Genomic DNA, 25,922 nt, shown 5'->3' on the forward strand with positions numbered 1-25,922 from the left:
ACCTTAACTCTTAAAATTAACCAATCACAAAGTCCAGCCCCAGCCTAACCAGTTCACAGTATAACATTTAACAACCGCAAATGCCTTTATAGCAATCAGGATCACTGCGGCAGTTTAAGCCATGAACACTCCCTGCATTTTACTACCTCATCAAGAAATTTAGAAGGATGAAGCAAACCTTACTTTTCCCATGGTGCTGGTGCCTGAGTTGGCTTCATCTAGCCTAAGAAGGGCTGGTGGCTGCAGTGCCCAAGCAGGGGGTGGCAAAGGTGCCTTACGTGGGCACTGACTGCTGCAGGACCTACCTCTGGAACCCATCAGATAAAATCTTGCTGGTGTTTCAATAATGATGTGTCCCAGCACCCTCCTTCCATCTGCTTGGAGTCATCCTCACAAGAAGGGATGGGCAAAGCACCAACACCCGTGGTGGCAATGCCTGTGAAGGACCTGCAGATGCCGTGAGATAAGCACAGGTCAGCACTTGGGCACCCTGCCTGCAGCTCCTACCTCTGGGTGCTGGAGGCGGGCAGTGCCCAGCAAGGAGGAAACCTGACTCCTGGGAGCTGGATCCCAAACCCACAGCACTGCCAACACGGTAAAAAAGTAAATAGCAGAGGAGAAACAGTCAGAAGAGGAAAGGTCTTCTCCTCTGAGCCTGAGACGCCACAGAGGTAAGAAACCTTCACTAAATAAAGGAATAAATATTTAGTAAAATCTTGCTTAGTATTGGGGGCATCTGATTATTTGTATGATTAGATACCCCCACTCTCACCTGTGGGGAAAATTGTCAGCCACACAAGGTCTCTGACCTTACTGACAAAGTTCCCAGGTGGTGTCACAGGCAGCACTGCATGTTGTGTGCCCTTCGTGCCTCACAGCCCTGCAGCGGGGTCACGACATCATTCTGATGGGCCTCAGCCGCAGTTTCACTGTACTCTTGCTTGTTCCCATCAGCTGGAGGATTGTTATTTTCCCTGCCAGGAGCAGCTGTGCCACTGCTGCTCTTTCGGCTCATGTAATTGGTGTTTAGTTAGATTTACAAATAGAGGGAAATTTGTGACTCCTTGAAGATAGACACTAGCTGCTCCATCAAGGCAAACAGGGCTGCAAAGGTTTGGGATGAGCAAAACACAGGTTTGGTAGGAACTGTTGTGAGGTTTACTGTGCCTGCACAGATTTCTGGTGTTTTTTGAGATGCTAGAGAATGTATCCCACCTGCTCACCTGCTGCTATTTAAGATTAGTGTGGTTCTCACATTAGGTACTATCCACCATCCTGATACTTCTGAGGGTGTGTGGCTACTGTGGGGTGTTGGAGGTGGCACTGCAGCCTTCTGCTTGACCACCTAACCCTTGTTGGGAGTTCTGCACAGCAGCACCGGGGATCAGGGTTCCCCTCCCCTTTTGTGGAAGTGTTGTGGCACATAGCCCAGAGTGGGTAAGTGCAACTGAAATGCTCCAACACCCCTCAGCAAACAGTAGCAGAGTATCCCAGCATCAGGATGGGCGGGCAAAGGCTCAGGGCTTGATGCTTGTCCTGCCAGCACCGTGGGCTGTGCCTGCCACAGACTTTTTGGAGGAGAGTGTCTGTTTAACCAGACAGAGGTGTGATGTGGCAGCTTAGGGCTGAATGTGTTTACAGGTCCCTAGTCATAGAAGAACAGAAAAGGAGAAAAACAGGTGCCCAGATTTTGTTATTGCAAAGCCTTTGGCGATTCAGACACACAGGAAATCTTCCCCTCTTCCCGTGGGCTCTTCCAAGCACCTTGTTTGGTTTCTGTTGAGCTAGTTCCACTTGGAAATGGCCCCTAGCTGTTGGCCTTCATGATCAGCTGGTGGCACTGCGTGCTGCTGGCAGCTATTGCTGCCTCCAAGAACATTGCTGAGAGACAGATATAACCAATATCCTTTGTATCTTCTTGGGTGCTGGACTGTAATGATCTGTGACAGCAAGGTCAGGGTATGTGACCCGACCGACTAATCTGCCATTAGCCCTTAATGACCTCCTCCTAACTGTGCCTCAGTATAGTATCAAGGTATCCATCCTGGAGTACTGTAATTCCATGCTTTCTGTGTTCACGCTGCCCTCTATCTCAAATGGGAGTTTGTATCTTTCACTACATGCTCTTGGCCATTAGTTCCCTCCGGCTCTTGCCCTTCTGCAGCCTCCCCGGTCTCTGCTGGTTGGCTGTGAATACAGCCTGGGCCCAGCCCAGCACTCCTGAAGGGAGGTAATCAAAGGAGAGGGTGTCAGCAAAGGGAAGATGTGTTCAGCCCCGCCCTCTGCAGTGTCTGAGCATGCACTCAGCAGGAAAGCTTGTGGGTTACAGCAATCAGTGTGCTTAATCCCTGCCCTGGGATTAAAATGAGTTTTTCTGATGAGGAAAAGCAACAGTGATGAGGCCAAAGGATCTAGTGCTGAGAGCCAGAAACACTGGCAGAGGAATCCAGCTTCCAGTTGCAATCCAGAGTGCATGGCTGTGTTATGGATACCCTGAAAGAATGGGGATTAGCGTGGCAAGGGATGAGGCAGAGGGGCTGGTTTGCAGCAGGAAGCTGGATGCTACTGGGTGAGGAGCTCAGTGCTACCCCTGCCACCCCCAAGATCCTGGGGTTAGGGAGCTGGCTGGGTCACCTGGCTCTGCGTCAGTGGGGGCTCCCACCAGGCTGAGCAATTGCAGAGTGCAGCACCTCTACTGCCCACTCAAACCCAGCTCCCACTGGGGAGCCTCCAGCAGGGGTAACCACTACTGATTGTATCATGTCTTGGCTCCTGGAGATGCAGCATCAGCATTTCACTGACCTCTGCGCTGGGGAAGTGTTGGGGAAGATGAAACAGGAAAGCCTTATAAATATGATTGCCTGACAAAAGATTTTGGGACTATGAAAACTACAGGCGACATCAAAATGAAAGCCACTTTTGAAATACCAAGTCTTAGTTACTGAACAACTGGAAAACAATGGTATGGCCAACTGAAGGTAATCCCCTCTTGATTGAACAATACCCTCTGCTTGCAGGCAGGTCCAAGGGTCAGAGCAGACCCTACTAGCTCAGCAGAAGGGGTCCAAAGAGTAGTTTTTAGAAGTTAAGATGTAACACTCTATGGTAATATAAGAACTCTTATAGGCTGTATGTAAATGCTATAGGATTTGTATCTTGTATTAGATTGGTTAGTGACAATTAGAATATTCAGTACAGAAGATGATTTATTGTATTGTAACCAGGACTTCCTCTCTTACTCTTGCTCTTACTTCCACTCTTGCTCTTACTCTTACTACTTCTTCTTCACTCTCTTGCTCTTACACTCTCTCTCTCTCTCTCTTACCCGCTTACTCTCTTGCTCTCTTGGGCCTGCTCAGAGCTGAGTCTGGCAGCTCTGAGCAGTGCCCCTATACCCACGCCCTTTGCAATAAACCGCCTGTGTACCAAGATCTGCTTATAGAGATCTCCCGACCAAACCCGTTGAGTCCTACAGGGAAGCTGTCACACACTCTCTGGGGTTAGCAGGTCTCCAACCTTCCCTAGGCAGACTTCCTAAGGCAGGCCCTGGACTTCCCATAAAAACAGTCAGTGCGATGTGATGACTGATCTCTGTCAGTACAACTAACTTACTCTGGGACGTTTCTATGTGGTTTTCACCAAAACTCCAATGCCAAGGGACATCTTCCAATAGCTGCATGAAACAAACTCATGTTTGACCGTATCTGAATGTTTCTCCTCCAGCATGAGGAACTGCCTTGCTGTTTTCTTGCTCAGGTGACTTTGTGACTGTCACGAGGTTTCACAGGTAAATCCTAGCCTTGGCCACAGTGACAGTGGATCCCAGCAGGAGCTGAGATGGCCACTGCACCAAAAGAGGCAGAAAATGCTATTGGCTTGGAGGAAATCCACACAGAGGGAAAAGAACCACCAAAAGGTGAGTTTGTATTGGCAGGAATAGAAATTTGGGTCCTTATTTAGCTGGGGTAGAGGGAGGTTCCTCAGTAGTGCCACTCCAGCTACTTAAAACCTCTTGTACATTGAGCCACAACATCAGCATCCTATGCTCCCTTCCTATCACACCTACCAGGCTGGTGACTGCTGCCTATGGCAGTGGGAAGAGCTGGCTGGCTTGGCTTTTCTCAGGCCTCTGCTTTTTGTAAACATTTGTCTATATTGGTAATTTGAGGGTTTGTTTACTTGGGATAATTTTTTAAATGTTATTCTGTTTGCAAAGCAATTTCAAGTGTACAAGGCTGTCCTTCCTCCATTCCCACTGGCTGCTGTTTCAGCAACCCCCTGTTGTTCCTGGCCACCAGGACATACAGGGGCTGGTCAGTGGACACACAACTGGTAGATGTTTCCAGCCTTTTTCCTGGTGCAGTCCCACAGTAGTATGAAAAAGGTTGACTTTTCACGAAGAGGAGGTACAGTTTGACTGCTGACAGTTTTTGTGTCTTAATTTTCTTTTCATGGTCAGGGCAAAAGACATTTACAGTGGAAGAAGCTGTGGAAACCATTGGGTTTGGCAGGTTCCACATCATGCTTTTCCTCATCATGGGCAGCACTGGGGTAGGTATCTGTAGCCATCTGCACTGGCCTGAAAAAAGCTTTCTTCTCATTTTCCTCATTACTGTGCAATAACAACCATAAGCACATATTGCGGCCAGCCCGTTTTTTTCCACACACACATTCTCAAGCAGGATTTCTGCTACTGTCATCACTGATGAAAGTAGGTTTTGGCCCCATTGATGCCAGACCTGTTTCAGGGCAAAGCTGAGCAGGTTGGCCCAGAGCATCATGGCTTGGCCCCTGCCCTGGAGTACTGTCAGGACACATCTTCAGTGGTGCCTGAGGGTTAGGTTCAGCCTCACAGTGGCATTTTTCATGCCATACTCATGACACCCAAACCCTGTGCAATTTGGCTCAGAAGGCCTCATGTCTTCTCACCCAGCTACCTGACAAATTTCCTAACTTTCATGGTCTTGGGTGAATTGTGTATCTATTTTGGGAACTTGGGCAAAAGCCTGAGCCAGGCTGGGGTAAAGATGTAGTGAGGGTCTATCCATGAGGATCGCTGCAGCTGAGGTGAAAAAGTCTGACGCTGTGTGTAAACCATCAGCTCATTCCTAACTGAAGGCAGCTGCTGGGGCAAGCAGCCAATGGAGCAATGATGTTTTTAACCAAAAACAGTTTTAAGAGTTCATGTTAGATGCCTGAATTCACAGCCGGGTACCCACCCAAGCAGCTTGGTTTCCAGAGACAGGTGAAGATCTACTAAGACAGCAGGGTAAGAGTCTTCTCTGCCAAGGATGACTCTTTCCAAACGTGCTAGATATACAGTGTATCTATACCTACTTTCTAGGTGCACCTTTCTCTCCTCCTCTCCCTGTCACCAACATCTTCCAGATCAGCACAGGGCTCAGACCACTGTGGAGGCACCATGGCTTCCCGGGACTGTTCTGACATGGTAGCACTTCCATGGCTGCAGGGCTTGTAGGACTTCTTGTGGATTCCTTCCTTGCTAATGCACACACTTGCTCCCAAAGGTGGTTGAAGCCATGGAGATCATGCTGATAGCTGTTGTGTCCCCTCTCATCCGATGCGAGTGGCAGCTTCAAGACTGGCAGGTGGCTTTAGTGACAACAGTGGGTGACTCATGTTCCCCCCAGACAGGTCATCCAGCATGTGATCACAGTCATGGGCACCACCACAGGTTCTGGAAAGCACATTTCCCAGCGAACCAAACAAATTCCTAGGGCCTCCTTACAGGGATAAGAACAGTACCACAACTGTAGACAACCAGAAATCCAGCTGATGAGAGCAGCTGTCCATGCCCAGAGCTTTAATGCCAAAGGAAGTCCCCACTTCCACATGCTTCTTTTGAAATCCTTGCCATCCACCCCCAGCTTTGAGGGATGCAGCAGTAAATGCCTACACAAAGAGAGCCATCTCCTGAAAGCCACTCACTTGTGGTTCTGGGCACTGCAGTTCCTCCTGCTGCCCTGCGAGCACACAGCTCAGCTGCAGCTGAAGGAGCAGAGCACCACTCCTGGTGCAGCTGGGAGTGCGCCCTCCACAACTGTGTTTCCATCCCCCTCAGATGGTGTTTTTTGGCTACATGGTGTTCAGCATAGTGCTCGGGCTCCTGGCCGACAGGTACGGCCGCTGGAAGGTGAGCAACTGCCGGGGGCTGCGTGTCCTTTTCCTGCGCTCCACGGGAGCTGTGCACCTGGCTGAGCCTGTGCTTTAATGACCCTAATTCTTGCCCTTTTGCAGATCCTTTTGCTCTCCTTCCTCTGGGCAGCCTATTTCTCCCTGCTGACCTCGTTTGCCCCATCCTACATCTGGTTTGTGTTCCTGCGGGCCATGGTAGGAGGTGGCGTGTCAGGCCACGCGCAAGGGTAAGGCTGTGCAAGCCACCTTCCCAGGGAAGGTAAGGGAGGGGATGGAAGGGGGAAGGGGACCAGATTCCCACATTGCCGTGGAACAGAAAGCCGTTCTGCAATTTCACTAGATTCTGGTCCATTCACCTAATTTGCAGTTTCCTGAGGCCTGGAATATAGTGGGGCAGCTGGTTTACATGAAGTTAGTGACAGAGGGATTATTAAGCACATATAAAAACAATTAGACAGGTAACAGATGAGTAAACACTGCTTCCTCCTTAAAAAGCCACAACAATTCTGCTTAAGTAGAAAATTCCTTTTGAATGATGTAAAACGTTCCCACTGAAATGAAATTTCTGTCCTGTTGGGGCAGAAAGGGGGATGTGGAGAGGAGAAATTCATAATATTAACAACCACTTCACTAGGGGCCTGGAAAAAGAATTTTGTTGTTGTTGTTGACTCTCTTATGGAAACAAAGGAAACATTTCAGTATCTTCCATGGTTCCTCCAAGCCTGGTTGCTGCCCACAGAGGAAAGCCCCAAACTGGTCACATTGATCCAAAAGCCCTTTGCTGAAGGAAAGAACGTGAGGCAGAGAGGTGCTGTTGGGAGGAGAAGGCACCTGTGCCTGGGTCATGCAACTGCTGAGCTCTGTGCACTGCCTCCCTCACAGGAGGGCCCCCATTCCCTGGCCATAAAGGCTGCTAATGAGCCTTCTGATGATGGAGGGAAATGGAACATTTTATAAAACACTTCACTGGCTGAGACAGAAGGAGCCAGTGTGGGTCTCTTCCCACCTCGCTCTCTCTGTCCAGCCAAGGAAGCACAGTTCACACCTGGGAGCTTGAGAGATGCCAGTGCCAGGAGCCCCCTGCCCCAAGGGCACTCCAACCATTTAAAAAGTGGAGCAGAGTGTTCTCTTTATTCAATGGAAAAAAACCCCTTTTACTAAAATGTTCATTTCTATGAACATATCTATGCCTGTGCTGACACCTCAGTCACCCCGCAGGACCTTCCCATAGGTTTCCTGATGTACAGACTGTGGTGTTTACCCACTTGTATCCCACAGCCATGGGCTAGAAAGGATTTGTGCCTTGTGTTTCCCTTGCATGTAATGTGGTGCCTGAGTGGGAGGCATATTGGACAGGGATTCCTGGTCTCTGGTGGTGCCTTTTCCTGGTCTTAAAATCAAGAGTCAAACACTGTTAGAAGGGGAAAAGGGATTTTACCTTGGTATTTATTTTAAGGATCCTCAGGTGCACTATGTCCAGGTCGAATGCACTGAAATGCACACCGCAGTGCACAGCCCCAAAAGATTGGGTATAACATTATAGGTTTTACTAATTAGCATATCTATCAAAAATTCCCCAGTGAGAGGCTCTAATGAGTCCCCCTCCCCAAGGAACCTTCCCCTGGATGGTTCTATCTTAGTTTACAGAATGTGTTCTGGAGAGGACCTTGGGGTCTGGGACACACTGATCCCTCACTACAAAGCTTCTAAAATGTTTAGTCTCTTAGCTTGACAAACAAGTCCAAGACTGTAGGCAAAAAGAACTAAGAATACAGAAGCTGTAAAAAAGGTATAAAAGGGGTATAAAAGAAAAGGCAAAAAATCTTCATGGCATCACTGGGTGCTCAAGGTGGAAGAGGGATGGTATTCACAATCTGAGTTGAGCTGAACTGTTACTTATTTGTATGGAAATTCTCATTGCAGCTGTATTTCTGCTTTTTTTCTTCTTTTTTTGCTAGACTTATCATAAAAACCGAATTTTTGCCCACCAAATACCGGGGATACATGTTGCCCTTGTCTCAGGTAAAAGTGAATACATCACTGTTTCTTCTAGCTCCGAGTCCCAGGAGATTTGTCCCCCTGCAGTTTGGAAGCCAGGTCTCCAGCACATCAGCACTTCTCCCAGACTAACCACACTTGTCTGGGTCTGAGCGAGTGTCTGCTGCCTCCTGCACCTCAGAGTGTGCTGTCTGTGTTATTAAAGACATACACAGGAGAGAGGCAGTATCTTCTCAGATAATTTGATGCTCCAAACATTGTATAGGGACTTTGAGCGATGGCTGACACCCAGGCTCTTGGTTGTCCTACTGATAATGGGGCTGCCTGGTCTAATGAGGCCAGTGCTGATGGACTGGCAGGCACTGGAGCCACTAGCATTCCCAGCCCACTCCAAGCTGAGGTGTATCCCCCCCTCTCTTTGGACCCCCAGGCATAAAAGTGGTGTAGGAACCCAGAGTGCTGAGAATATTTCTCTGCCTGTTTTTAAGGGTTCTTACCCCCCTGAACAACACTGTTTTAGCTTCAAACCTTGGAAAAAAATTACCAACAGTCAGACAAGAACTAGAGAATACAGTGCTGTGAATTAGGTGATAGACTACTATGTAAGATTGTCACAGGGTGAAAAATTTAGAGGTTTTGGGCTTCTCTTTGTAGTAAATAGATAAGAGTAAAAAATACCAAAATGGAGGATTGTTGTTGTTCTCCAAACCTTCTTCTCCTTCTTCTACTACTCCATGTTCTGCAGTAAAAGTAGTTTGGAATGACTGGATAGAGAATTCCGCAGTTCCTGCCCGTGTTACTGAATAATTGGTAGGAAAGTGAAAATAATATATGTTTTTAGTAACTACTGGTTAAATTATCTTTAAAAGGCCATGTAAATCTTGATAATTGGACTTCTCTCCTGCTTTCTGTGCTCTATGCTGTACCTGGGTCATGCTGGTGGCTCTGTTCTTCTGATAAGATTTAATAAACAACTGTCCGGCAGCATTGAAACTCCAGGAGAAGTCTCGGTTTATCTTTGAAACTCCTTGCAAGGACTTCTAGAAAATTCTCTCCCATCCGGAGGGATTTGATTTATGGCACAGTTCAGTGTCAAAGTGGTTTATGCAGTGACTGCCAGGTGAGGTCCCAATCTGCTCCTCTCTGTGCTCAGGTTCTGCAGGGGCTTTGTACAGGACAGGGTTAGCACAGATAGTCCCAAATGTGGCCTGAGACATGCTGAGAGGGTTAGGGTTAGCAAGTGCCCACTTGCTGGGTCATTGCTTACTGCAGACTTCTGCAGTGGGTAGTTGCTGCTTGTGCAGATGATCAGTGGTGACCCCTCCAAGTGCACCAATTCATCCCACTGCTGAGCCAAACTCCTGGTGGAAAGGGATAATTTGGTGGCAGGGATAATTTGCTTTTCACTGCAGCCTCTTGGATCCAAGGGCATCATTACCAAAGTGTCATCAGAAACACAAAGATTTATAGAAGAGAAATCTTGTATTTTTCCCCAGAAATTTGTTATTTCTGCTCACAGGCTACTCATGAATTTGCTGCAGCTTTTGTGATTTGTGTTGGCTGAGCTCCCTTGGGTGATCCCCTGGAAAGGCACGTGTCTCCTAATGGCAACAAGCAAACCTCAGGAAGGAATGTACTTGCAGAGCAGAGGACAGATTCTCTGTTGGTACAGCTTGGCATTGAGTCTGCTGGAGAGCCACCAACTTTCAGCAGTGGAAATCTGGCCTAGTTTTGCCTTCTGAGCCCGTAAATCTGCTATTTCCCTGAAGAGACCTAGACAAGAGGAAAATTCGCAGGCATGAGCACTAGCAGAGAAGTGACTGGGAGGACAAAAGCAGTGGCTTTAAGTACAATGGTGGCCACAGCAAATTATCGGTTTTCACCTGGAGCTAATTAAGTCTACCTCCACTGTCCCTCCCTAAACCCTTGTCTTTCCCTCTTTCCTTCAACCCAAGCCCAGCTTCTCAGACAGCCAAGGGATGGCTCTGTTGAACCTCAGCATTCCCTAGCACGGTTCGCCATCTATGCACAGAACCGGACCAGAAGGGAAGAAAATAAACAAATCATTGCCACGAGTTCATGTTCTAAGCCCTTTCTCTCCCCTGGAAAGGTGTTCTGGCTGGCAGGTTCCTTGTTAATCATTGGCCTGGCGTCAGTGGTGAACCCAAGCGTCGGCTGGCGGTGGTTGATCAGAATTGCCTCCATCCCTGGCATTCTTCTCATCCTGGTGTTCAAGGTAGGAAGATCTCCCCTCCCCACTCTCTGCTGTACTGCCACTGCCCTGATGTCTCCCCAGGCACCACGAGGCATCACCCTCCACCCCCTGCAAGCCTGGGGCTCTTCTTGTGTCCTCCCTTCTCCAGTCCTCTCACCCAGTGGCTTGGTAGGGTCCTGCAGTCCTGGTGGGGCTGCAGACCAGCTGCTGGGGAGATGTTACCTGCTGGGGATGGCCTGGCTTTACTGGTCTGCTGTATCCCTCCAGCAGCCCAGGTTCCAGTGTCCAGGCTGCCAGCAGTACCCAGGGATTGTGGTGATGGGCCAGGCACTGAGAGGAAGTCAGGCAAGGCAGGGTGTGCAAAAAACCACAAGTAATACCTTTGCTTTAATGCTGGGCACAGCACACGCTCTTCAGTCTTTACATTTTCTAGGGCTGAGGAAAGCAGCCTCAGTAAGTATTCAGACAGCAAATGAGTGTCAGGGTTAACCACAGCTTCACCAGGTTTCCTTCTGCTTCAGAAAAGTCAGCCTTGGACATGAGAACCACCTGATTTGTGGAGGGTGATGTGGAAAATCCCTGCTTACAGTGCTCCCGGGCACTGCAGTGCTGAGCTGTGGCTGGTGGAGTCCATGCAGATGTAAAAGCCCTTTCTGCAGCTGAGTGAATGCACAAGTCCACCTGGGCAGGCAAATGTAAGGTTGCTGTAAATGTACACTCGTATAACTTGGGTGTGTAGTTTCTCTGATTATTTTTGCCAGAAAAATTGCATAGCAAAAGTTTGTCCTCCAGGAAAAAAAAAAAAAAAAGGCAGAGTTAGTATACATACCTTTAAAAAGGAGTCTTTAATTCATATTAGAGTGAAACAGATGCAATTGTTTATAATTTAATAGAGACACCATTTAATTAAAAGGTATTTTATTTTGGAAAAAGCACCAAATGATAGTGATGAGTTAGTTCCTACATTTCAACCATGACTTCCTTTTTATTAATGTCCTTGTGTCTTCAAGACTTTTGCTTGGGCAAGTAATATGTGCCTCATGTCATTTTAGAATGTCAATTAATTCAGGATTGTTTTTGTTAAACCCGTGTCTTTGGCTTTCACCTTTCATATGTGCTTGACACAGATGCCTCAGTGGCAGACCCCTGAGGAGCTGGACCAACAAATGGATTTGTTGGGCAGGGTGAGCTCCCCAGCGTGGGGTATGAGGGGCTGGGACACACGGTGTACCCCAGGGCATGGCTGGGGAGAAGGACAGGCAAAAGGCTGCTCCAGCTCATGGAGTGCCCTGTGCTGATCTGAGCAGGCTCCTGGGCGTGATGGGAAGCTGTGAGCAGGACAAGAGAGGTGCAGAAAGGCTTCCTGCTCTGCTTTCAGTTCATCCCGGAGTCAGCACGGTACAACATGACCACAGGAAACACGGCGGTTGCGCTGGCCACGCTGCAGAGGATAGCCAGGATGAATGGGGTGGCCATGCCAGAGGGGCAGCTGAGGGAGCCTGCCAAGGTAAGCCAAGGCTGCCCAGCCCATCCACCCCAGGCTAGGCTGTTGGCACCTGGGCTTCAGAGAGGGAGAGGGACTGCCAGCCACGTCTTGCTCTGCCTCTTGTGTCCTCCTTGCTTGGCTCTTTTCCAAACAACTCTTGGATGTGGTGATGGAGATGTAGTTTCCTTTCGGAGAAACAGTAATCCTGGCCATCAAAATGGAATGGAGCTTTCTGCTTTTTTTTTTTTCTCCCCAATTTGTGTTTGCTCAGAAATATATTGTGCTAAGAAAAGATTTGCTTCCTTTACCACAAAAAGGGCTCCTGGCAAAGCATGTTGTTCCTTATTGCCCACCCATCCTGCAGGGGTGTTCCCTCTGCCATGAGATCTGGGAACTGTCCCTTGGGGTCTCTCTCAGGGCTGTGACTGGGCAGGCTGCAAGGATCCCTGTCATGAGGTCAACACAGTGCTCCCAGAGGCTTTGCCCAGCCCCTGACCTGGCTTGTCCACTGACAAGACCCCAGGTCCCCGAGACCAGCAGAAGAGGGTCAGAGCAGGAGAGACCATTTCACAGATACCACCATCTGTACCTGTAGGCAGCTGAGGAGCTCAGGAGTGGATCACTGCTGGACTGAAATGCCCAAAAACATATGTGGGTGCTGTAGGGGAGACAGCGGCCCCCCAGGCTTCTCCCCCTTCCCCCCAGTGTGAGCCCTGCTGACTGATAGGTGGGAACTTGGTCAGGTGGCTCCTTTGACCCCCAAGAGAGGAAGATTAGACAAATCCATTGTCCAGGGCCTCAAAATTATTATCCAGCTCTTTAAAATCCCTTTTCTGGACCTCTTTTCTGCTTATTCAATCCCACAGGCACCAAGTATTGTCCTTAGCAATTCATGCAAGATGGTGCTATTGTATTGGAATTAGTTAGGATTAAAGCTTCCCTGTAGTTTAATTGAATTTATGTAATGGACCCACATTGGATGTGGGAAGGGCTTTTGTTAGTTGGGCACCCTCTCAGTCTTAACCAATGACGAGGAAAATAAAAATAAAGGCAACCCACACCATCCCTGTGACCTTGTCTCCCCTCAGCGGAGGGATCCTGGGGAGCAGCAGGGCAGGCAGGGCCCCCAGTGCCTGCCTGTCTCTGCTTGCTGGCACTTACAGGCCTCCCAGGAAGATGTGTGTGGCCAAAAGCTTGCTTCACAGGCAGAGCAGCACACAGGCCAGTGGGAGCTGACAGAAGCCCCAGCAGTGCTGGCCCCCGGCAGCAACCAGGGCCCCCTCTGGCACCATCACCGTCACAACAGGACCAGACTGCTGGTCCCTGTGGGGGCCAGGAGAGCACATGATGTTCTCTTCTCCCCTCCTCCATCCTTTGCAGTGCAGCTTCCTGTGGGTATCTCTTGGGAAGCGGGGCTTTCCTCTCTGGAGGTTTGGTGGGTGCCGTGTTGCACCATCTGTGCCTCTGTCTGTGCCACCAGCAGCCTGGGGACAGGGGGAGCACAGGAGGGCCTGGAGTGCCAGCTGCTCTCACAGAACACTTGCTCCTGTATAAAAGATGCCTTTATAAAAACTTTTATTTCTATCATATGATTTGCAGGAAAGAAGGGGAAGATTCAAGGACCTCATCCACCCCAAATACCTCAGAACCACTTTGCAGATATGGATCATATGGTAAATTTTTTCTTCTCTTGCTTATCAGCTCATTGTCTTGTGACAATTGAAAGTGTGCAGGGAGCAGAAGTCTCCCATTGACTCTGCCTTTAACAGGACACCACTCTGCCTCAGATGGTGGCTGCAGATCCTTGGCAGCTGGAGGGGACCGTGGGGACATGGATCACCATAGGTTTGTCCTGTTTCAGACCACACCTCAGATACCCTGACTGGTTGCTGTTAACATAGGTAGAAAAGGGCTGGACTTCCAGGATGTTGCTGTGAGTCCTTGCTCAGGACAGGGCGGCTCCTGGGAGCCAGAGGAGAGCCTCGGGGCACAGCCCACACCTGCCTGCAGTGGGATGTGCCTGCAGCTCTGCTTCCCTCCTTGGGGTAAACTTGTTCTCCCCAAGGGAGGCCAAAGGACCAGTGAGACGGGGCTCCAGCAGAAACACATTCACCATTACCAGTGCTACTCGCTGAGGGAAATTAAGGTGGAGGAGACAGGTTTCATATGCAGTGTTCCCAGCAGCTGTTTGCAAGGGTAATACATGTTTCATTGACTTTGCTGTCTGGAATGGAAACGTGTAAATAATAGGTCCATGGGAACCCATTGACCCAAAATGTTGCGAAGTCAGGCCTTGAATTTTTTATGGTTTTTTTCTCCTTGACTTCTATGAGTGTTATGAAATATCTTTTTTTTTTTTTTTTTAATCTTTCTTTGCCTCCTAGTCCTCCCAGGAGTCCCTGGAATGTTCTTGGGTGTGCATTCCCATCCCCCCCAGCATTCCCTGCCTTCCCAGGTGGCCCAGATTCTGCTGCTCATTTCTGAAACTTCCAGGGGGGGATAAAAAAGTGGAAATTACTTTTCAGCCTGCTTATGATCAGGCATATTCTGAAATACTTGGTAATGACAAAGCAAGGCTGCCATCACCAATGCTGTGTTCTTGACAGCCAGCCAGGATGCAGTGTGAGCCTCTCCGGCCAGTTAATGAAAATTCCTCTTGAAAATCCCTGGGTAGGAAGGATAAGGACATTCACACTCTTCCTGTGCTCCAGTGTGGGGTCCCTCCCATGGGAAACAGTCCTCCATAAATTGCTCCAATGTGAGTCCTTCCCATGGACTGCAGTTCCTCATGAGCTGCTCCAGTGTGGGTCCCCCAGGAGGTCACAAGTCCTGCTCCAGCATGGGCTTCCCATGGGGTCACAGCCTCCTTCAGGCATCCACGTGTTCTGGCATGGGAATCCTCCACAGGCTGCAGATGGATCTCTGCTCCACTATGGACCTCCATGGGCTGCAGGGGCACGGCTGCCTCACCATGGGATGCAGGGGAATCTCTGCTCTGGCACCTGCAGTACCTCCTCCCTCTCATTCTTCACTGATCTGGGTGTTTGCAGAGATGCTCCTCACACATGTTCTCACTTCTTTCTCTGGCTGCCATTACTTTTGCAGTTTTTTCCCCTTCTAACACATATTATCCCTGAGGCACTACCAGTATTGCTGATGGGCTCAGCCTTGGCCAGCAGCAGGAGTCAGCTGGCACCGGCTCTGTCAGGCATGGAGGAAGCTTCCAGCAGCTTCTCACAGAAACCACCCCTGTAGTCCCCACCCACTGCCAAAACCTGGCCATGCAAACCCAATACAAAGCTGACCTATGAGCTGGGGTGGGGTTTACTGAGGAAGAGCAGTACATGGACACACGTAGGAGGGGAATGCCATGGGACAAGTGACCAGTGGCCACTGCTGTGCTCAGGCTAAGGTGGTCCATCATGCAGAGCTGGTACAAGCAGCAGCAGAGATCCCAGGGCACCCAAAACCTGCTGCATTTTAGTTTCCTCGCCTTCGCCATCACAGCTGTGCCTCACTGCAGCATTTCTCCCCACAGGCTTGGCATAGCTTTCGCTTATTACGGCGTCATCTTGGCCAGTGCTGAGTTGCTGGAGTGGGACCTCGTCTGTGGCTCTGTGGCCCCACCACTGCAGGACTCTGGTGATGACTCTGAGGAGAGCCACAGCCCCTGCCACTGCCACTTTTTTGGGCCTGCTGCCTACCAGACCATGATCATCAGCACCGTCGGGGAGATCGCACGTAACCTCTTCTTCCACCCTTGCCCTGCCATTCCCCTCTCACAGTGCTCCCGGCAAAGGTTTGAGCTCTGCATGCACTTGGTGACGTGCCAGGGGCCGACGAGAACCTGGCACTGCTGGCAGCTTCTGGGATACAGGCCAGGAGCCTGTGGCTCCTGGCTCAGCAGGGCTCTCAATGGGGCAACCTTCAGGCTCTTGTGTTTGGCTGGGCTGTGGCCAGAGCGAGCAAAACCACCCAGGCCTGTGCTGCTCACCCAGCAGTGCCTCGCTTGCATGGCTCAGGACAGACATTGGTGTCCTGCCTCAGCACAGCCAACTTCAAGAAGCACAGGCTTCATCATCTGAGGGGAAGCGTGAAAAGAAAGGGGTATGGGGCAAATCACAAGATTACAGGGTACAGGAAGAGAATGACAGGGTCTGTGCATTTTACAGAACACTTGGTAGGCACTGGGGATGCAGAGAGGTATCTTTGAGTCACACTGTGTAAGGTCTGTCAAGGCAGACAGTCGTTGCAGTTAGATCATCAAATGTTTTATGGTTTTCCCTTTTATTTCCAGTAAATCCTGTGAACCTTCTCAGCATCAATCTCCTCGGAAGACGTCTAAGCCTGTGTATCACCATGGGATGTACAGCTCTATTCTTTCTGCTCCTTAATATCTGCACCTCGAGGTACTCCGGCTTAGACTCTAGGTCTTGTTTGAGAGTATGCAATGCTGAGGGTATGCTGTGGTATTCTCAGGTCACTGGTCTGTCAGGCCAGTAATTCTTGTAGGTCTGGGAAAAGTCTCTGACTGGCTCTCCTTTTCCTGGGAAAGCTGTGGCAGCAGGTGCTGTGGTGCAGTGGTGTGCAGAGGGGCTCACTTGTATTACTGAGCCCACATGGCTTCCCCTAAGCATCCAACAAGCTGCTTTCTAGCACAGTCCAGTGTGGATACAAAAATGCTGCTAGCAAGGATTTTCTTGCTATTTTCTAAGTCCGTGAGAGACTTTTCTCTCTCACAAAAGAGGTAGCAGAGTTCTGTAAACAACCAAACACCTGCAGCCTTGAAAAGTCTCATTTATGGTATAGTAGAAAAATATTTTGACAATGGATGTTTTAGGATTTTAGCCAATCACCCCCAAGGGGTGGCTGATCCTTGTCCAATTAGACTATGAAGAAAAAAGTCTATAAAAGAGTTTGTAAAATAATTAAATAGATCAATCTTGCTGCACAATTCCTGCCTGCTGGATCTTCTCTCCTCTCCTCCCCATGGCTGCGGGACATGGTGATATGCCCTAAGGCATTTTAATAGTCCAGAAAATTTAAAAATACACTAACAACATCCACCAGAAAGAAGTTATATTTTTCATTCCCTTTTTTCCCCTTTCTTTCTTTCTGGCATCTCTGCAGATGCTTCTCAGTGACACTAACACTGCTCCACTGGCTTTCTCTCTAGCGCAGGCATGGTTGGCTTTCTCTTCGTGCTGCGTGCCTTGGTTTCAGCAAACTTCAACACCATCTACATTTACACAGCAGAGGTGAGTTCTCCTTGAGGTATGTGGGGCTGCCTGGAGGCTTGAAATACCATTTGTGAATACCCAGGGATGCTGCCTGCTAGTTTATGGGCTAGTTAAGAGTCCCCTTACTTGAACTATGTATCTCTGGCTTCCTGGGTTATATATACAATTCTTTTCACCCAATGGAAATTGCCTTGTTCTGTCTACAAGTAGTTTTAATCCTTCCGAGAGTTTGTCCTTCATACAACTTTGGAACCATGAGTTCTGCGAGTTAAGTATAAATTGCTGGGTTTTCTGTTGGGTTTTCTGTTGTTCTTTTTTTAAAAAGAGTTGTATGGAGTTAAATGGATTTCCTTGTTGATTGAGTAAAGTGATCCAAAGCAAACAGAAGCAGCTCCCTTGCACTTTTAATAGTGCCCTGTAATATTTAAACTTGCACCAGGCTTTAATAAATACAAAAATTTTAGTAGTTTTGAATTATTTGCTGTTGATGTGAAGACCATTGCTGTAACAGCCATACCATAAATCAGTTCTACTCACAATTGTGCCTGGACTCTTCTTCAGTTAATTTACTCCATTTGCTTGGCCCAGTAAAGTGTTTAAACAAAGGCTTATGTGAGTATACTTGCTAAAATCTGTTGATACTAAGAGGACTTAAAGTTCAGAAAAATTAATATTTAAGTGTTTTATTGGCACATTGGTGTTTGGGAGAAAGTGAAAAACAAACTACACAAAGTGCATTCTTCTAAGCCTGGAGATTTCTTACTGGGATCTGTTTTTCCTTTTTCCTCCTTCTAAACAAAAGTGCTGTTGACAAAAATGAATAGGCAGACTTGAAAGCTGCAGACAAGACCTTGTCCTCCTGCTTTCCAGATACAGGGCCCAGCAGTACTAATGGAATTCTTCCTTTAGCACCCAGCCTAACCTCTGTGATTCTGGTCATAGAGCCAGGAGATAGTGGTGGTTAGTGGTGCTAAACAAATGCAGGGGAATCACATCCAGCTTTGACTTGCCCTAAAACTTTACTTAGGCCAAAAAATGACAGATTTGTAGTGGCTCAAAAGAGACCCAAGGGAGCTTTTATTTCTTTTCACATCTTATCCCACTAGCTGCCCTTGATAAGACAATGGGTTTCTCTGAACAAAAGTTTTTAAAAAGGAAAACAAGTATAGACATCATGGATTGCTGTTGTACTAATCCAATATCTTTCTGGCCTGTTTTAGGTTTATCCCACCACAGTGCGAGCACTGGGGATGGGGACAAGTGGGTCATTGTGCCGTGTGGGAGCTATGGTGGCCCCATTTATATCACAAGTAAGAGCATGCTTGATGATGTTGGTAAACATTGTGCTGAGCACTGCTATCAAATGCAGAGAGATGCCCCTGAAGTTCATCCTAAAAAAAAGGAGGATGTAATCAATTCCCCCCCAGTCCCATGTCCAGAGTACTTGGGTGGTCTTTGCCAGATGTAGCTTTGAGTATCTGTTATCACAGAGTTCAGCTCACTAATATCTGATACTTTCTGAAAGCTCTTAAGGTTCAAAAGATACTTTTTTTTCTATTGTGGAGTCTCTCAGGCATTTGTGACCCTTTGTCCACTCTTAATTGCTAATTAAGTGCCAGCCCCCCACACCAGCGAGCTCCTGTTTGATGTTCTTTGGCCTGCAGGTTCTTATGAGCGCTTCTTTCATCGGGGCCCTGTGTCTCTTCTCCTCTGTGTGCATCGTGTGTGCCATCTCTGCAGTCACACTGCCCATCGAGACCAAGGGCAGGGCCCTGCAGGTAGGTACCACCACACCAGGAGCTCCTGTGGATCTAAATGCTGTTTAGGGACTGGTAGGTGATGATTCAGCCAGAATCCATCCCCCGCTCTCCTGAGGTTTCACAAGCCTGGTAGGCACACACAGGAACGTGCTGTTGCAGCAGCTTCAAGCACTGTTATCCCAGTTGCCCAAAGCTTTTTTCTTGTAAAGGAACAAGCCAGGCTGCCAGCCCCAGCCACCTCATGTGTCTGAGCTTTAGCTTGTGCAAGCCCCTCTTCACATCTATCTCCAGTCCTGACTTGAAGTTGCAGCTTCATGGGCACACGCTCTGCTCTGCCTGTGCTGCAAGGAGAGTACCAGAAGCTTCTCACAGAGGGAGAGCACGGCAGATGCACAGAACACCTAAAACACTAAAACAATTTCTTCATCAGATTCAAGGCAGGCAGGAGCCCCACCTTCATTAGTCCACCAGCTGTGGTCAGTGTTTCCTATGAAGCAATCAGCCAAAGCACTAAGCACAAAGATTAAGGGGGCGAGTCTAAAATCAGCAGTCTCCCCTGTGAAAGTCACACCAGTTTAATTAGGGTGTGGTGTAATTTAATAGTCTGTGATTGAAATCAATTCATCTGTACCAGCATGGAGATTTTCATGGCCTGCAGCAGCATGGGCACACCACTGTGTGTCACTCTGCACTCTGACCCGTAGAGACCACAACACCACAGGCTGACAATAATCCGTATTGGCAGCCTAGAGCATGGCAGATGTTTGAGCAAACTGGGTTATGAGGGCTTCTATAGGAGAAGGGCTCACAAAGGATGTCTGCACTTCAGGCGGCTCTCTTGAAAGCTGTTTCTTGCATAGGTGAAGTTACAGCATTTCAGGGAGTGGGTATCCAGAGCCAGCCCTACAGCTGCCAGCTCCAGCTGTAGGCACACCTGAAGCCACTTTCTGTTCAAGTTACAAAGCATTTTATACTTTTCTTTGCAGAGTATCTTAACACATAACAACCAATAAGCACCATACACAATACCTTTACCATTTGCCTATAGCCTATCATAGCTACCACCATCACCATATTATACTCATTATTATCCAATCACAAGAGTAAGTAAGTTACAATTTAAGTTTACAGTAGAAAATTCTCAGACCTCTCTTCTTCTTCTTGCTACATCAACATTTCTTGTTTGCCTGCCATATCTCTCTTTTTGGTAAAGACATGTTTTCTATTTACTTATGCTCTTCTTGAGACGTACTTACTTGGTGAAAAACATGTCTTTGTTTGTAGTCACATACCTTTGTCCTACTCCTAAAAATCTCCTTCCAACTCATCTCCAGCCTTTGCCTTCTCAGTTAGTGCTGAGTGTTTCAGCAAAACATCTTTTACTCTATACCAAAACTTGCTTTCATTTCTATCTCATCCTCAGTTTCTACATTCAGAGCTCTTTCTGCCAAGCCTACATACCTGTGAAACTTTCTTACCAAACTTTCATCCTCTCCAACAGGCTTCAGAACCAGACTTCAGAAAACCCCTCCCTACAAACGCACCTCTGTCACATAGGTATACACACACCTCATTGGGGCACAGCTGAATTTTTTCTAAGGTGTGTGGGACAGTTAATATTTGGTTTTCAGGCTTAACAGATTAATTGTCGCCTGTTTCCTTAAATGGTTGCCTTTTAGAAGTGCATGTGCTTTATAGTCTTAGGCAATTTAAAATGCCTGTATGATAATTTGTAGAGAATGGGGGGAGGGGGGGAATCAAAGTTTACACAAGCGAAGGGACAAACCAACTTATTCTCCCCTTGTGGGTGAAATTCAACCCCATGAGCAGAGGCCAGAGACACTCATGCCTTCATGGGGTTGGATTTACAGTAATTACTAAGATAGCTTGAAACATAAAAGAAAAGCTTTGATGCAGCTACAGCTGGAACAACTTTGGCTAAAAGTGGTTGAGAAAAGTGGCAGTGTAATCATTCCTTAATGGGATCCCCCTTTTCCTGGGGAATTAACTCAGTTAATTTGCTATCCTCCTTGCTACAAATAAGAGTTACAAACTCCAGCTGCTGGCCTTTACATGGCAGAAGTCAAAAGGATGGAAAAATAAAAATCTGTGGAACTTTCTGTGTACTCAGAGAAGCGCCCACTAGATCTTAAATCCAGCATCTTAAATTCAGCTTGTAAGGTCTCAGGGTCATTTGAGAGATGACATTTGTCTGCGTAGCCATTCAGGGATTGCCAGTGGTGACTGCTGAACACAGGGTCCACGGGCCTCACACCCTACAAACATCCAACCCACACAAGAATTTAAATACGTGACATAAAAGCTTTTTTAACATGGCAGTATTTAGTCCTGAGGCTCCAGGCAATAGATGTGTTCCTTAAAACTGGATCTAAATGAACCAACTAAATAAAAAAGAAGTAAGTAACTTCTAGTGAAATGTAGATAGTGGCATTGAACAAGTGTATTTATGCTTGCTCTGGTTTATTAGGTCAGTACCTGTCCCCTCTCAAAGCAGTCCCGGGGATTGCCTGTCAGAAGTGAGACCTTTTGGACATACCCAAACACGTGTTCATTTCCACTGTATCCAGTCCTATGGTTTTTACATGCACTTTATTAACTTTAGGTACTATTTTTGCATTCCCCCCTTTTTAGCAAGTAAAATGAGAGCGGATGCTTGGTGCTGGATTGGGTAGGAAAGAGAACAACCTCCTGGAATCTGTCACTCCCTGTGAGCTGCATTTGATGTTGATTGCTTCTCCATGCTGTTTCCATCACAAAAAAATTGCAAGTGAACACTGTAAGAGCTACAATTTGCGTAGACAGATGGGAAATTTCTCAAGGACCTTTCCTTCCTTATGATTCAATAAACACGTTTTCTACCCTTCCTGTGAAGTGAGATGAAGACCCCTGACTTCCAGCGCTATCAGCAGTGACGCTGCACACACACAACTAAAAAAAACCAGGAAAATCATCAGGTGAATTGAGGTAAGGGGGGAAAAAATCCACAACATAGATGCAGTTGTTGCCGTAGCATCTTGAAAGAACGTAGTACTTCCTCGAAGTTCTTGTTGTCATGGGTTAGCCAGCATAGTCCTGGAAGTGATGTTCTTGCAAAGGGGTGCTTACAGCTTTCCCCATGACCTGACAGAACCTATCAGCTGGCCAGTTTGAATATGGACAGTTCTTTGAGCCACTTAAAGTTGTGACCACCTCTGTGATCCACACTTAAGAATAGGAAACTCCGAGGCAGAGCCTCTCTGTCTCATTCCCGGTGCTGGGACAGGTGGCTGGGGGCCCCGTGTGGGGGCCCAGCGGGCACGGCCCAGGCCCTGCTCGGGCCGGGCCACGGCCATCCTGGAGCCGATGGGCCCTGTTCCACCCGCGGAACCCCCCCCCCCCCCCCCCAGCCCTGCTGGGGGCAGCCGGAGCGGCTCAGCTCCACAACCCCCACCCCCCACCCCCCCCCCCCACTTCAATAAGCAACATTCCAGCTGCAAGGCCTAGGTGAGATTAACCCTTTTAGTGCTGTGAAGAGCTGAAAACCTGAGGGAAGAGAGAGGAGATGCTTAAAGCTGAAAGCTGTTGTGAAGCTATGATATATCAGAGTATCCCGTTGTAATTTCATGAAGATATGGGGGGTGGAGTGTTCAACTCGTGAGCAAAAGCACCTGCACTGAGATAGGCAGATGCTGACGCAGCTGTAATTTCATGAGAAGTTGAACAGAGAGAGATGGAAGCGATGAGGACTTTTGCTCCAAATGGGAAAGGAGAAAACCTCAGTTCCTAGAGATGCTCCCAGAGATAGTCCTAGAGATGAAGATGAGGAAGACTCTTTGCTCCCAGGGAAGGAGAAGGGCCTCTGTTCTTAGAGATGAAATGCTCCCAGAGACGGGTGAAGAGAACTTTTGTTTCTGAACGGCTCAACCTTAAAACACCACCTGCACGGAAGTAGTAAAATCTGAATGTCAAACCTCACTGCAGCGGTGATTTTGGATGATTGTCAGGGTGATATTCAAAACCACCAGGTGGAAGGTGAGTCAGGCTTTTTTTCCCAGGGGATTCTTTCAAGAGAGAGTTTTCACAGCACACAGCAAAGTAACTGGACCGCAGGAATGTTTTCCACTGGGAGAACAGCTTGAATGTGAAGCTGGACCTTTCAGAGTTCAAATGCTGCAGTGGCAGTGCTGCTTTATTTTTTTAAATCTCCACTACTGTGGCATGCACTGACCACCCCAGTGTTGCTGTAATGGTCTCCCTCACCATTCTGTTCTGCTCCTTAAGCTCTCTTCACTCTTTTCTGGTACTCTGGGATGGTATCACTCGCAAGCAGCTCTCTTCAGGTAGTAAAAACTTGCCATTACAAAACCAAACAAACCAAGCAATGATGACGACAGCATGTAGTGGGTTTGGTTCTGTAACCAGGCAGAAACACCAATTTAGTGTAGTGGTTTGGTCCAAGATACTCATTACTGCTTATCTTCTGTGAGATAAGAATTAGGAGAAATACTGGGCAAAGCAAGTATTAAGTCGTAAGTTAAGTAGAATGATAGTGAGAAACTTACATTGAAACTGTACTGAACTGTCGAGGGGTGGAAGTTGAATGTAACTTTGATAATAATTCTTAAATGTGTCTTCACAGAGGTGAGGGGTGGAGAATGTCATAGGTTAGCAAGCATAGTCCTGGATGTTCTGCAGAGGGGTGCTTACAGCTTCCTCTGTGACCTGACAGAACCTATCAGCTGGCCAGTTTGAATATGGACAATTCTTTGAGCCACTTAAAGTTGTGACCACCTCTGTGATCCACACTTAAGAATAGAAACCCTGAGGCACAGGCTTTCTCTCGTTTCCAGCGCTGGGACAGGTGGCTGCGGGCCCCATGCAGGGGCCAGCGGGCCAGGCCAGGTCCTGCTCAGGCCAGGCCAGGCCGGGCCACGGCCATCCTGGAGCCATGGGCCTGTTCCAGCCATGGAACCCCCCCACAGCAGGGCTGTGGGCAGCTGGAGTGGTTCAGCTCCCCCCCCTCTCCACTGTGATAAGCCACATTCCAGCTGCAAGGCCTAGGTGAGATTAACCCTTTTAGTGCTGTGAAGAGCTGAAAACCTGAGGAAGGAGAAAGAGGAGATGCTTAAAGCTGAAATTCTGTTGTGAAGCTATGATATATCAGAGTATCCCGTTGTAATTTCATGAAGATATGGGGGGTGGAGTGTTCAACTCGTAAGCAAAAGCACCTGCGCTGAGATAGGCAGATGCTGCCGCAGCTGTAATTTCATGAGAAGTTTGAACAGGGAGAGATGGAAACAATGAGGACTTTTGCTCCAAATGGGAAAGGAGAAAACCTCAGTTCCTAGAGATGAAGATAAGGAAGACCCTTTGCTCCCAGGGAAAGAGAAGGGCCTCTGTTCTTAGAGACGAAGTGCTCCCAGAGATGGGTGAAGAGAACTTTTGTTTCTGAACGGCTCAACCTTAAAACTGTACCCCAAAAAACTTCAAGAGTGGACCCTCGAAAGGGAAAAGCTGCAAGTCGGGGTAAGGGACTCACATGCGCGCAGAGAGACTCCTCTTCCTAAATGGACTGAACAATATTTGGAAGTGGGCGGCTGTCTCGTTGTGATGATGTTTTCATAGCACGAGCAAGAAGAGACTTCTCTTTCTAAATGGAGTGAACAAGGTTATTATGGAAGTGGTAAACAGACTGAGCATCTTAAGGGTTGTCTTTTTACATTGTCAGTGGGAGAAGGGAGGAAGGTGGGGGGAGAAGTGTTCTGAAGGTATGGTATAATTTTTTTTCCTCTTTTAGGTCTGTTAATAAACTTCTTTATATTCTTTCAAGTTTGGTGCTTGCTTTGCGTTTCTCCTAATTCTTATCTCACAGAAGATAAGCAGTAATGAGTATCTTGGACCAAACCACTACACTAAATTGGTGTTTCTGCCTGGTTACAGAACCAAACCTGCAACACAGCAATATACAAAAACACCCAAAAAACAACAACAACAAACAGAAACCCACAAAAAAAAAAAAAGAAAAACACTCTGGGTAGCCTAAAACTCCCCCACATGCTCAGAAGTCACGTCAACGGCCTGCTGCAAACACAACAGAGTGTATTTAAGGTTACACCTGAGGTTAGGGTTTAGAACACCACCAAGCATAGAGCTCCAGGGCCCCTGGCACTGTGAAAGGAATGCCAAGGGGAGCGCGGCACTGCAACAACTGTGCGGCCTTCGTGCTTCCATGGCTGGAACTCGACTCAGCCCAATGCTGTGTGTAGGGCTGGTCCTGGAGCTAGGGTTGGGGTTAGGACTAGGGGTAGGGTTAGTGATCCCAAGTGACCCCATCAGGGACTCCAATGCCCTCAAGCAATTCCAAATGACCTCAAGTAACCCCAGATGAACTCAAGTAACCCCAAATGACCTCAAGTAACCCTAGATGACCTCAAATGATTCCAAATGACCTCAAGTAACCCCCAAATGACCTCAAGTAACCTCAAATGACCTCAAGTGACTCCATCAAGGAGTCCAAATGACCTCAAGTAACCCCAAATGACCGCAAGTGATTTCAAATGAACTCAAGTAACCCTAAATGACCTCGAGTGACCCCCAAATGACCTCAAGTGACCCCATCAAGGAGTCCAATGACCTCAAGTAACCTCAGATGACCACAAGTGATTCCAAATGATCTCAAGTAACCCTAAATGACCTTGAGTAACCTCGAGTGACCCCCAAATGACCTCAAGTGACCCCCAAATGACCTCAAGTGACTCCATCAGGGACTCTAGTGACCTCAAGTAACCCCAAATGACCGCAAATGATTCCAAATGACCTCAAGTAACCCTAAATGACCTTGAATGACCTCAAATGACCTCAAGTGACCCCCAAATGACCTTGAGTGACCCCCAAATGACCTCAAGTGACCCCATCAGGGACTCGAGTGACCTCAAGTAACCCCAAATGACCACAAATGATTCCAAATGACCTCAAGTAACCCCAAATGACCTCAAGTGACCCCAAATGACCTCAAGTAACCCCAAATGACCTTGTGTGACCACCAAATGACCTCAAGTAACCCCAAA

General features: G+C 47.9%; 1 protein-coding gene across 1 annotated transcript; it reads left to right on the top strand.

Annotated features, from left to right (window-relative positions):
• Positions 1-548: 548 nt before the first annotated feature.
• SVOPL (SVOP like) lies at positions 549-21,747 on the top strand. The gene is made up of 15 exons (XM_010410426.4): positions 549-671; positions 3,757-3,916; positions 4,460-4,551; positions 6,083-6,154; positions 6,259-6,383; positions 8,115-8,178; positions 10,265-10,390; positions 11,748-11,876; positions 13,455-13,528; positions 15,394-15,596; positions 16,153-16,264; positions 17,032-17,113; positions 18,316-18,405; positions 18,760-18,873; positions 21,508-21,747. Exons 2-15 carry the CDS (start codon positions 3,838-3,840, stop codon positions 21,517-21,519), a joined length of 1,374 nt encoding a protein of 457 aa, XP_010408728.1. The 5' UTR covers positions 549-671; positions 3,757-3,837; the 3' UTR covers positions 21,520-21,747.
• Positions 21,748-25,922: the final 4,175 nt, after the last annotated feature.

Source organism: Corvus cornix, chromosome 1A (assembly GCF_000738735.6).
Source record: "Corvus cornix cornix isolate S_Up_H32 chromosome 1A, ASM73873v5, whole genome shotgun sequence".
Lineage (NCBI taxonomy): Eukaryota > Metazoa > Chordata > Aves > Passeriformes > Corvidae > Corvus > Corvus cornix.

What these genes read in the sequence shown, in the direction of transcription:
- SVOPL (XM_010410426.4), top strand. Translation starts at nt 3,838, where the DNA reads ATGGCCACTGCACCAAAAGAGGCAGAAAATGCTATTGGCTTGGAGGAA. An exon ending in TCATCATGGGCAGCACTGGG is followed by an intron (nt 4,552 to 6,082) that starts GTAGGTATCTGT and finishes CATCCCCCTCAG; the next exon opens with ATGGTGTTTTTTGGCTACAT. An exon ending in TTCTCATCCTGGTGTTCAAG is followed by an intron (nt 10,391 to 11,747) that starts GTAGGAAGATCT and finishes CTCTGCTTTCAG; the next exon opens with TTCATCCCGGAGTCAGCACG.